General features: G+C 32.3%; 1 protein-coding gene across 2 annotated transcripts in view; it reads left to right on the plus strand.

The window, feature by feature from the left end:
- Positions 1-808: 808 nt before the first annotated feature.
- LOC126882241 (zinc finger protein 85-like) overlaps positions 809-13436 on the plus strand; it is a 72628-nt gene continuing 60000 nt past the window's right edge. The window contains exon 1 of one of the 2 annotated variants that reach the window (XM_050647064.1): positions 809-1797. In XM_050647064.1, the coding sequence (XP_050503021.1) occupies positions 1677-1797 (121 nt within the window). In that variant the 5' untranslated portion in view covers positions 809-1676. The remainder of the gene's footprint in view (positions 1798-13436) is intronic. The other variant, XM_050647065.1, reaches the window with a different exon arrangement.

Below are 13436 nucleotides of genomic sequence, written 5' to 3' on the forward strand. Positions count from 1 at the left end.
TGTCTAGTCAGACAAACTTTGATGTATGGGAACAGGGGAAGTATTAATTGTGGAATAAGTTAAAAATTTGGAACGTCAGACTTTGAATACGTTTTATGTATTTTGTCGGACAGAACTTCCAATTGATTTGTTTCCATTTCATTACTCTCATGCAAAAATCAGACTGGTGTTTATCACCAACTGGGCATTTTAATGAGTGGAACAAGAAGAACATGTCAAATGACAGGAATCATGTTGGTTAGTAATATCAGTCTGCTTTTTGCATGAGAGTTTAATGAAAAGGTAACAAATCAATTGGATGTTCTGTCTGACAAAATACACATGAGTTTTAGTAATCTACGTTCCAAATTTTTAAACTGTTCCACAATTAAAACTTCCAGTGTTTGCGTACATTAAAGTTTGTCTGACTAGACACCGTTAAGCTATAGGGCTTTTCATTCACAGTCATTTGTTTCGAGCTTCTGTCATATGCCGTATAATCCGTGTATAGGGCTTTTCATCGATTGTCATTTGTTTCGAGCTTCTGTCATGTGTCATATTATATTAATATATCTACGTCATATGTCTTTGGTTTGTATCATTGGTATATGCCAATAACGTATGACGTAGATATATTAATATTATGTGACACATGACAGAAGCTCGAAACAAATGACTGTGAATGAAAAGCCCTATATTAATATTATATAACATATGACAGGAACTCGAAACAAATGACAATTGATGAAAAGCCCTATTAGCAAATTTTCAGCTTGCTATTAATCAACTTTTTTTTGGTATGTGGGATCCAGGCCTAGCAGGGTAAGGGTGCACTCACTAAGGAGACCAAAGGATGGTGTCCTCTCCTAGAACAGAGTATCCTACTACTCTTCATTATCGTGAACGATCTCATCGCATTTAACATAATGCATCGGGCGATCCATGATATGGTACGAGGGATACCAGGGAGCGAGGGTCGGCGCCTCGTTGTGAGCACAACTTTACATTTCCTGGTACTTACTGTATCCTGATGATGTAGTGTTAGTAGGAAATAGTGAAAGCTACTTAGAACAAAAACAAAAATTCATTTTATGATATAATATATTGAAGTACTAAACAACTAAAAAATCACTTAAAAATTAAACACTAAACCAATTAAACTAAAAATCAAATAAAGTCTATCACACAAACAACTTGGTTTCACAAATAAAAATAACAATATTTATTAATATAACATAAACATTTTCACATAACCAAACTAAACGGCAAGTAATTTTTGTTTAGAAAAGTTTAAAATTACGTTTACGCGTGCGTTTACCTAAAAGAAATTACATACGAAGGTAGGCAACCCCTTGGATATCATTGATACAGCATACCGATTTTACACACAAGATTACAGCCTGTAATTCGAGTTTACCGTACGTAATCAGTTTACGTAAATGATACAGCATAGCCCCCATTGTCTCAAGTCACAGTTTTTTTGCTATTCGAATTGTTGTATAAACCTATATACTGTGCTCAAGTACGATTGCGCGAAGCCGTGGTGGAATTTACGAGACCAGCTCGGTCTGTAGATGTAGATCCAAGTTTATCTCTTCTCTAAAATTAATAATAATAATATAGTATATAGTATACAGATTCTGTATTACAGAAGCTCCAAACAAAAAAATGATTCCTATTTTTATTGCTTATTAGCTATGGAAGTTAAAACGGAAATTAAGGAAGAGTTTAGAAAATATGAGCAAAAATATGAGGAGAACCAACTATCCACAGCAGTAGACCTTGGAGAATGTAAGGATGAACCAGGCGATAGTTCAGGTGAGAGAAAAAAACAGTACTAATACCTAAATAAATAAAATGTACCCCATAATCAGTTAACTTTTAATCTCAATTTGAAGTAGTATGTAGTAGCTGAATAATTTTGAGGTAAAACTAAAGAATAAGTCTGATTGTGATAATTGTCTGATTTCGAAAATATGCCTCTGGGCCTCTTCCTTCTGTCTCCATGAATCTCATGGTCTTCCGAGCTCTCAGAAGACCAAAAAGACACCCTCATGTTCATCGTCAACAATCTTGTTATTTTTGGCAACATTCAGTCTGAATGATCTCTCATCTTTGGTGTATATTGTATGCTCTTACTACTACAAAATTATCAGACTTAACACCTTGGCTGCATTTAGAAATATTTATAAAGTTACGTTGGATGCATTACGAGGCAGATATGTCCAGTATACCTAGTGTGACCAACTAGTCCGAAAAATCCGGGACATGGCCCGAATTACGAGGTTGTGTCACGGCGTCCCGAACAAGGCTTCCGGGTCATCCGAATTTTCAACATTTTGGTAAAATTCTATTTTGACATTTTGAATACGTATTCTTCTAAGAATTCACATCAAATTTATGGGACGAAAAAAGTCGACAATTTCTAGAGTGTGACTTGATACTAATACCAGTACCTAATAGTGGATTTTTCGTCAAACTAACAAAACGTCAAAAACTAACAAAAATGTAATTATCATTACAACCAATAATTGTGGTTTAATCCTACTAACAATATCATTGCCAACATAAAAATGTTAAATAATATCAATAAAATGATCATATTAACGTTCTATATTAAAGAAATGGCCCGATTTTCATTGAAATGTCCCGGATTTTGGGTATTTTTTTCGGCCTTGTCCCGAATTTGACCGAATTGGAGTTCGTCACACTAAGTATACCTCATTTGCCACAATGTGTTATGACCAACGAACTGTCAATACTGATGGAATGGCCCAGTCCCATTCAAACGGTGAAGCGAGATTGCCTGCAACATACAAGAGAGAGGTCCTAGAGAGACAGAGAATTTGTCAGGTAAAAGTTGCTTCAACTACAACCAGAGTTGTCAGATGTGATTTTATAAATCCCCCACTTAGAAACTGAAATTCCCTCAAATTGAAGCTCAAATCCCCCAAATTTAAATTTTTGCTGCATCTTAATAAATTAGTAGTCAAATGTAGAGAACAGTAAACAAAAATTATACTACTTATCAACAGAGGGCCCTGGAAATAATTCATAGGTCCTATCTTCTTCGATTATATGAGAGTATAATACAGTGATGAGTGCACTAATAACCGACAAAATAACTCAAAAGATGGAAAACATATTAAGTTTTGAGATAAAAAGAGATGAACCTAGTGGAGGTGTTAAATTTAGCGATAGTAACTTACAGATTGACATTATATTGATTGTTTCCCACCTTTAGATGTATCGAACGAATTTGAGAAATGCCAATGTCACAGTGACAGTTTTAGTTGACATACTCCTCTGATGCGTCTAAAGGTGGGAAACAATCAATATAATGACAATTTATTAAGAATTAAAAATGATCACAATAAGCATATTTAAAAAAATATGTAATCCTATATACTGTGAATGCATACTTAAGCATCTCCACGTATAATTATAAAATCGTTTGCAGATAGCAGATTCGCTGAAAATCTCTCGAAAATTGCGCGCCTAGCAAAAACTATATTAATTCGCCGAAAATATAAATATTTCACACGCCGATTTAGCTGACCACGAAAAAAGAACACCCTTATTAATTACTAGTAATTAGTGTATTTTGGGTATCGATGCAAGTAACACCTCTAATACTGATTCGTACAGATCTTAGTTTGTAAATTGTTAGCATGATTAATAGTATTTTGAGTTTATTCTTCTTTTTTTATATTAATATAGTTTGTGATTTACGAAGAGTTATAAGATGTCAAATAAACGAAAGGAATCAGAAGCTTCTACCGAGAACTTAAAAAGTAAAAAATTCAAATTTCGTAAATTAACTGATTATTTTTTAAAAATCAACGTAATTTGGGTGATAATATTAATAGTAATTATGATAATAAATATGTACAAGGTACATCTTATCAGATAGATCATACTATGAGACCTACTGATCTTGGATCAAATTTAAGTTCTGAGAGCATTCAAAACAAGTCATGCGATTTTTCAGTGTGTCCGATAAAAATCAACGATGATGCAGTAAATACCAATTCTACTTTCGAGAGTTTTATGGAAAAAGGTATGTCTTATATGCATGAAATGTATGCCTTACATATTATATAAGTTTATTTTATATCACGTTTGACAGAAGTGAGAATTTCTCCACGAGTACGATAGATAGTCATTTATGTCGGGGGATGCAATCATCCACATATAAAATTATGGTAATAAATTAAATTTTAAACTTTGTATGGGAAAGTACATCATGTGACACCTCATTTAAAAGCTTTTGAGATACATACTGATTACAAAAATGTATAGGCAATACTTGTGCAAAATGTCGGTCCAATGCTTTTTAAATGCATTCATTTTTTTTATACCTAATCCTGAGAAAACTAAGTATTTTTGAAAAATTTAAACGCAAAATGCAAGATTACATTATTACCGAGGGTCGAAAGTCCCTAAAAACTTCTATAATGTTTATTTTAATAAGTTATAGGGGTGAAAAAAAGAAAAAATTGAGTATGATTTTTAACACGTTGACGGACAGTGCGTCAAATGTATAAGCAAGTGTTGTGACACTATATGTATTTTGCAAAGTAGAATAGGGGAAAATGCAACGTCTATAGACGTTGTGTCACATTACATCAATGGAAATTAGACGTCTATAGACGTTCTGTCCGTCAGCGTGTTAATTTCAAATATATCATTCAAAAGAAACTTTCTGTTTATTCTAATGGGCTTTCGGCCCTCGGTAATGATGTAATATTTTATTCTGCGTTTAAATTTTTCAAAGATTCTCGTATTAGTTTTCTCAGGATTCGAAAAAAAATGCGTTTAAAAAGCATTTGACCAAAATTTTGCGCATGTATGTATTATACATTTTTGTAATCAGTATTTCAAACGATTTTAAATGAGGTGTCACATGATGTACTTTCCCATTACGAAATAAAATTAAAACTAAATATTTCGACATGAATTTTTTTGCCTTGAAAAAAGTAAAGTATTTTAATTTTTTGAAAATTACATTCGGTTAATTCATTATTACATTTGCGAAACTACTGTAAGTTGTTAACTTATAAAGTCTCATTTTGTAGGTTTTTTTAAATTTCAATGATAATTCACTACATATATTTATTTTTATTTTATCAACATTACATATAGGGTGGCCCAACCCAAAAGTAGAGGAACCGTTGAATATTTCGCGAAATGAACATCGGATCGAAAAAATGAAAAATATGTGTTCAGTAATTTCTAAAAATCTATCAAATGATACCAAACACGACCCCCTACTCAACCCCCTGGAAGTGGGATGTGGGTAACTGTAAAATATTTAATGGAGACCCCCCAGTTTTAATTGCAGATTTGGATTCCTTACGTGTATTACGTAAATTACGTGTATTACGTAAAAGTAAGCAACTTTTATTCGAGACATTTTTTCGAATTCTGGATAGATGGCGCTATAATCGAAAAAACGATTTATTGTGATACCATAGTAGGCTATTGATTATATTCAAAATAAGATAGCTAAAAGGAACTACAACGTTAACGGGGTTTTATTATTTCATATGGTCAATGGACATCTATATATGAAAAAACCGCGGAGTTCTACCATTTAAAGGGGTGCGTTTTTGAGAAATGGGTGAATTAGTCCCTGGGCACAGGTTACATTAGGGTGAGTTCTATGAACTTTTGGTACAAACACGTCTACATAAAAATTGTTCCTGGTTAAATTTCCTATCTACATATCACTTTTTAAAGTCAATGATACTTTTTTTTACAAAAATATATTCAAAAGAAAAAGCACAAAGAAACCCAAAAGAAAGAAATTTTGTTTTTTGTCCCATAACTTTTGTCCACGAGGATATAGGTATAGACATTGCTTTACAGAAAAAAAATCTACATATTTCTTCTTTAAATTGTTGTTTAGTAGAGGTCATTAGGATTTATAGTTTTTGAAATATGATTTTTCAAAGTTCGCCACTCACAGCAATTTTGGGCAATTTTCCTTGTTATTTCGCAAATATTGTTCTGTAACTTTTTTCGACGTAACTTTAGGTATATGCAATGGACACGTAATAGGAACAGAAATGAATTACCTTTAAAATGGTCTACTTCTACTGTATAACGTTGTACGACTTTTTCTTTTCGAAAGAGATTATGGTTTTTCAAGGTTTTATACTTTTAACGATTTTTGTAATATAATATAAAAATAAAATAATATTATTATATAATATATTATATATTATATAATATTATATTATATATAGTATATATAATATAATATTATATTATATGTTATATAATACCTAATATAAAAAAATATTATTTTTTACATTTTTTACGATTATTTTTGAAATTTCTCATTATAACTTTTTTTCTTCTACATTTAGGTATATATTATATTTTATAATAAAAAAAGCTTATTTTGTTTACTTTAAAATGGTGTATTACAAAAAATTCTAGGATTATTTTTGAATAAGATATTATTTTTCAAAATGTAATAAGTACTTGCAACGATTTTTGATTTTAGGATTATTTTTTAAATTTCTCATTATAATTTTTTTTTCTTGTAAGTGAATATACTATATATTGCTCAATAAAGAGGGATTATTTTCTTTTCTTTAAAATGGTGTATCATCTATATTTAAATAATGGAAACCGAGTGATTCTTTGATATTTTTTTAACTGTATTATTCAAAATTATTTCTTTTACAAAAATTACATAAACATTAGTCTTAGAAAACATCACTTTAGTTAAAATTATTTAAACGTTGACATTTAAAAAATTTTCAAAACCAAATTCCATCTCTTCGTTAGCATTAGCTTCAATATCTTCCTCTGACACCTCAGTTATCTTAGAGTTCACACAATTAGTACCCATGCACATGCACCCTTTGCAGAATATTGAACAACTAATTCCTATCTTCCTACAATCGCAGTTTTTTGTACATCCTTTGGTACATTTACATGCTATTTTTTCAAGCAAAGCTTGCGGTGCAGGAGCTTTGACAGTAAATATTGGAATTAATCCATACTTTGAAGTTTGCCCGGCCGAGTCAAGTGGATCCAAAGTATTAGGTACCTCTAAAAAATAAGATTCAATCATAACACACAATCACATAAAAAAGTTGTAATGAGAAAATTAAAAAATAATCCTAAAATCAAAAATCGATGCAAGTACTTATTACATCTTATTCAAAAATAATCCTAGAATTTTTTATAATACACCATTTTAAAGTAAACAGAATAAGCTTTTTTTTATTATAATATATACCTGAATGTAGAAAAAAAGTTATAATGGGAAATTTAAAAAATAATCGTAAAAAATATAAAAACTCGCTAAAAGTATAAAATCTTGAAAAAGATAACCTCTTTAAAAGAAGTCGTACAACATTATACTGTAGAACATTTTAAAGGTAACTGATTTCTATTCCTCTTACATGTCGTATTGCATATGCCTAAAGTTTCGTAGAAAAAAGTTACAGAACAATATTTGCGAAATAACAAGGAAAATTGCCCAAAATTGCTGTGAGTGACAAACTTTGAAAAATCATATTTCGAAAACTGTAAATCCTAATGGCCTCTACTAAACACCATTTTAAAGAGAAAATATGTAAGTTTTTTTTCTGTGAAGCAATGTCTATACCTATATCTCCGTGGACAAAAGTTATGGGACAAAAAACAAAATTTCTTTCTTTTGGGTTTCTTTGTGCTTTTTCTTTTCAATATATTTTGTGTAAAAAAAGGTATCCTTCACTTTAAAAAGTTATATTTAGATAGGAAATTTAACCAGGAACAATTTTTATGTAGACGTGTTTGTACCAAAAGTTCATAGAACTCTCCCTAATGTAACCTGTGCCCAGGGACTAATTCACCCATTTCTCAAAAACGCACCCCTTTAAATGGTAGCACTCCGCGGTTTTTTCATATATAGAGATTCATTGATCATAATATGAAATAATAAAACCCCGTTAACGTTGTAGTTCCTTTCTATAGTACATAATCAATAGCCTATAGGTAATTTATAGAAATTGTTTAATATCTATAGAAACACACTCTCAAATGAAAAATCAAATAACACAAGTTGAATATTTTTCAAAATCCTATCGAATAATCGAATGCCACCAAACACGACACAGTGTCATTCGATAGGCTTTTGAAAAATATTAAACACGTGTTTTTTAGTTTTTCATTTGGAAGTGTATTTCTCGAGACAGACTATTTCTCTATTATTCTATTTCTATGGAATAGAAAAAATGTCTCGAATAAAAGTTGCTTACTTTTACGTAAGGAATCCAATTTTCTGCAATAAAACTGGGGGTTTCCATTTACGATTTTAAATTGATTGAGCCCCACCCCACCTCCAGGGGTTGGAGTAGGGGGTCGTATTTTGTGGCATTCGATAGATTTTTAAAAATTACTGAACAGGTATTTTTCAGTTCTTCGATCCGATTTTCATTTTAGCCAATCGGCCCCCCCTCTTAACGATGCTGGATCCGCCGCTGCAGGATTTCCTGGCGAATTGCGTTCTTCAACTCGATCAAATTATGAGGTTTGCGAGCATATACACGACTCTTTAAATACCCCCATAGAAAAAAATCACAAATTGACAGGTGTGGAGGTCACGGCAAATCTCCGAAACGTGAAATGAGTTGTCCTGGGAACAGGTTGCGGAGAATATTCATTGAAGCATGGGCAGTATGTGCCGTGGCACCATCCTGCAGAAACCACACATTCCATGGGTTTATCCCTTTTATGCATAGTTCTGGAACCAAAAAATTTTGGATCATGTCAACGTAGGGAATAAAATTAACGATGACAGTATGGCCAGCCTGTTCGAAAAAATATGGCTCAATAATGCCAGTCGGACCAATGGCACACCACACTGTGACTTTTTGAGAATGTAAAGGACGCTCATGGAGATTTTGTAGGTTTTTAGGAGTCCAGTACCATTAATTCTGTTTATTAACGGTTCCGTCCAAATGGAAATGAGCTTCGTCGCTCATTAGAAGATGCTGACCTAAGTTATACTCCAATCTAGCATACGCAGATTTCGAGTCACTACTTTCACGCTTCTAACTCAACTCCAGCAACTACGTCAACGCATTCATATCAAAGACATACAACGTACAGTGCTATATTATATGAGGCGCTCAGAGCAACAGTGGCATAACCCACAAATTGAACATTTTTAGATTAATATATCAATAAAAGCAGCAACATTAAATCTTCCAATTAACAAGGGTCTTTGGCTAAATGTTGCTCTATAATTTGTAGCGCCATCCCATACGGATAATGGAAATGCGAATGCAAAGATTTCATTTATCTCAAAACTTCGTTTTTGGGGTTAGGCCACTGTTGCCCAGAGCACCGCATATTTTAAGTGTAATTATGATGATAATTTATCATTCTATAAAAGCCATGTGCGTCTGGATTGTATGTCATGGTTTTCAAATGAAATTGACAAATTTGCTCAATTTATTCATGCAAAATTAATAGATGTTCAACCTATGAACGTTGAAGTAACTTTAAAAGATGCTACCCAGTGATGTCACATTTAGTGCAGGCCCTGGAAGTATTTGAGTATGCAAAACCTGAGGACCGGCAACTATGTTCGGATTCTTGTACCTGAGACCTTAACAATGAAAAACTGAATCTTGGTGGAAGTCGGAAAGTGCGATGGTGCCTTGTTACCCCCTCCCACCCCCCTATATTACAGGCAGATAAAAAGCGATTTTTCGCAAAAAAGCACTTTTTATTGTATTTATTGGGTCATTCTAAGCAAAACATGTTCTTACAAGTTTTTTCGTGAAATGCATAGTTTTCGCGATAAACTCGGTTAAACTTTAAAAGAAATTAAAAAATTGCAATTTTTTAACCAGAATAACCTTTGATTAAAAAATAAAATGATAATTCTGCTTGCATCATTCGAAAGTTCAAGTCAAATTATACAGGTTTTGATAATTTGCACTGCTAAAAATTAATTTTTTTATTGTTAAACAAAGCTATAAACAAACTATAAATTTTGTCGTATGTCCGCACCGCGCCAAGGAAGTCCTACCTGGTCGGTTCCGTTCGTTTTTAATTCTTGGCGCGGTGCGGTCATGCGAAAAAACGCTCAAATACTTAGTGATGAGCGAGACTGGTCTTGGTCTTGGTCTTGGTCTTGCAGCAAGACCAAGTCCAAGACCGTCTTTTGGTTTGCAAGACCAAGACCAGGTATTCAAGACCAAGACCGAATCTTGCAAGACTACGCAAGACCAAGACCAACCTCTTGCACTTTTTTGCGAAATTGGTGTTTTATTATTTAAGTTTGTTTTTTTAGTTTAATAATATATACTGACATTGCAATAAACCTTTAAACTTATTTATATAATAAGTGAATTTTTAAAATACATAATATTTTGGTTATATTTTTAAGTCGTTTTGAGTAAGTCAAACGGTTTGCATTTTCTCAACCTTCAAAGTGTCCAGAAGGCAAGTTTTCAAACGGCGACAGTTCAAGGACAATTGAAATTACTTGTAAGACAAAAATGTAATTATAGATAGGGTAATCCATTTAAAAAAAATGCCATTAAAAACTGTTTTTATGTACCAGTAGTTTTCGCTTTTTTGTTTAATAAAAATACTGACACTTATTTCAATTCTTTTCGCATAATCGAGGAAAAAATATCATAATAGATTTTGAAAAGGGATTCACAATGCTGTGAAAGCATTGTGGCCTGAAAAAAAAATATCTGGTTGTCGATTGTAATGTGTCAAGCTTGGTATCGTAAAATCCAAAGCTTAGGTTCAGTTTCTGAATATAATAACAAAAATTCCGATACTCGGAAATTTTTAAAATTATATTTTGGATTAATTTTTTACCATCAACGAAAGTTGGAAGTTGAATTATTTGTGAAAATCCCGGATGACAAACGCGTAAAGAATTTTACTGATTTCACATTTGAAAACTATTTGGAAGAATTTAGGGTTTCCCCAGCAAGGGCCAGTACTACAAATAGTACGTGCAGCACTTGAAATACATGCGAATCATTTCAGTGTGTTTTAAATGCCATAATGGGTATTCAATCCAAAAATACGTGAAAATAAAAAGTGCGAATAACTCGTGCTACAAGAGCAATGTAGTTTAAATAAAGTTAAAGAACTGCAAGATAACAAATTACAGAATTAAGCGTTTATAACTCCCCATTAGGTTTAGTTGTTATGTTATAGCAGTGTTTCCCAACCTTTTTTAGGCCATGCCCCCCTTAGCCTTTCTCAAGTTCCTATGCACCCCTCCTATGTAACATATAAAAATTTTAATATTAAAAAATTGAATTGGCTAAAGATTTTTCTATATTAATCTATTATTTTACTTTGGTGATATTCTTGTACTTGATGCCTTCTGCACAGAGATTTTATATTACGTTCCAATTTGGTTAGCTTCAGTCTCAAGTCTTTACGTTGTGTTGTATTCAGCTGATTTTTTTTACAAAAAATCATTTACAGCTCTCTATTCACATTCAACTAAATGTGAAGATGGAAATGGTAGCAATCGTTTTCTTGCACATTTGGTTGGATTTGGATATTTGATTTCTATTTCCTCGCAATGCCATGCCATCGTTCCTTTTTTATTAAATAAATGTTTACCTGATTCATTATTTTGTAATTCTGCCAGTTCTTCTTGATACTACACATTTGATATATCAGACAAATCCTATAACATTGGCTGCATCATCCATGTTCAAAATCAATTTGTTTTAAATCAGAAAATCTTTCTTTTAAATCAGGTTATAGAATATTCAGCTGGTTCACAATAACACGTAAAGCGGTATCAGTTACTTCACATTTTTGGAGTCAGTGAAACTGTTCAAACGTTTTCAAAGGGTATCAAACAATTCCACAAATCTTTTCAAGCATCTAACGTAGCCATCTTACTTCAGTATGAAGTAAAAGTCTCATGGAGTCTTCATTTTGTTCTTCACAAAATAGCTTGAAGAGACGCTCACAGTTGGTATTAGTTTTAATAGCACTTTATTACTGAATGCAGTACTTTATTTAGAACGGGCGAGATGTTTTTGTTTTCCCTATGGATAACATATTAATCATTTCTGGATTCGCATCTTTCATCGATTTTAAACAGTCATTTTTATTGCCCATCATATTAGGAGCACCATCTGAAGCACAAAGATTTTTATTGGTATATTTTATTATTGAGTGAAGCAGTTTTTTAGCTTATTATATGTCTTTGGAGGTAGTGGTGCTTTCTAGTCATTTACAGAACAACAATTCTTCAACAAACTACTCTTTATCAGTATATGGTACGTAAGTTATCAATACTGCCTCACTGTCTCTCAAAGTTGATTCATCCATTTTCACTGACAAATTTTTTATTTGCAGCTTTTTAGCAAGTTGTTTTTCAATATCTTCACTCATTTTGTCTATTATTCTGCTAACAGTATCGTTACTGAGTTGCAAAGTTTTTACATACTTGTCATCTTCTTCAAGAACCGTTAAGAAATGCTTGATATTAATGGTGTTATTAAATTCTCCCCTATAGTATGAATTTTTCCTGTTTAAGCGATTAATCAAGAAATTTGATAACTAGTCTCAAGAACACTATTATTAGTTAAAGTATGAGCAGGAAACAGACACTTTACTTAAGTTGATCTCTTTTCAAAATTATAAGTTCACTTGACGCCGAAAAACATCCAGTTGATATTTTGGTCTAGCGAAATACCTAACACTAATTATTTACCGCAATTATTTAAGAACTTGCTTTTTTCGTTAAATTTGGTACCGTAACCCAGCATTGGATTTAAATGACCAGTAGCGAAAGGGTTAAACTCGTGTCGAGTCCATTTTCGAATTGCCCCCCTTAACAATCAAATTGCCTCCCTGTGGGGCGTGGGCCCCACGTTGGGAAACACTGTGTTATAGTATTAGGTCTATAAATAGGGATGGTAAATATGTATGTATTTACTAAAAAGTATGTTTTAGTTAGTTTATAAAAAAAGTTAATTATATTAAATAAATTAAATAATATTTGATTTTTGTGTCCTCTTAAAAAAAATTCAATTTCTTATGTTCTTAAATTTGACCCTCATAGAATAAATACTATAGTGTTCGAGTGAAAGGAGCAGATCATTATCTGTTAAAAACAACTATAAACCGTTTATCCCTTTTCGTAAAATCCGTGGTACAATTGAAGGTCCCCGACCATTTGCTAAACCTTTAAAATGCTCTTTTTCTTTAACATTTTATTAAAATACAGGGGCAATAAACAATAATCCAGACTCGAGACAGTCTGAAGGCAAGCGGCAGGTATCGACAGCATGCAAAACACAACCGATGGCCGGCAATCGTAACAAGGGTTGTAAATGCAGGTTTTTCCTCGACTGATAAACATTACCATTATAAAAATGTACATACTCTAATCTCTTGCATTTCTTAGACCCATTTACCTACCACAGTCTAGTTTTGAGCTTTTT

The sequence above is a fragment of the Diabrotica virgifera genome, chromosome 3, assembly GCF_917563875.1.
Source record: "Diabrotica virgifera virgifera chromosome 3, PGI_DIABVI_V3a".
In the NCBI taxonomy this organism is placed as follows: Eukaryota; Metazoa; Arthropoda; class Insecta; order Coleoptera; family Chrysomelidae; genus Diabrotica; species Diabrotica virgifera.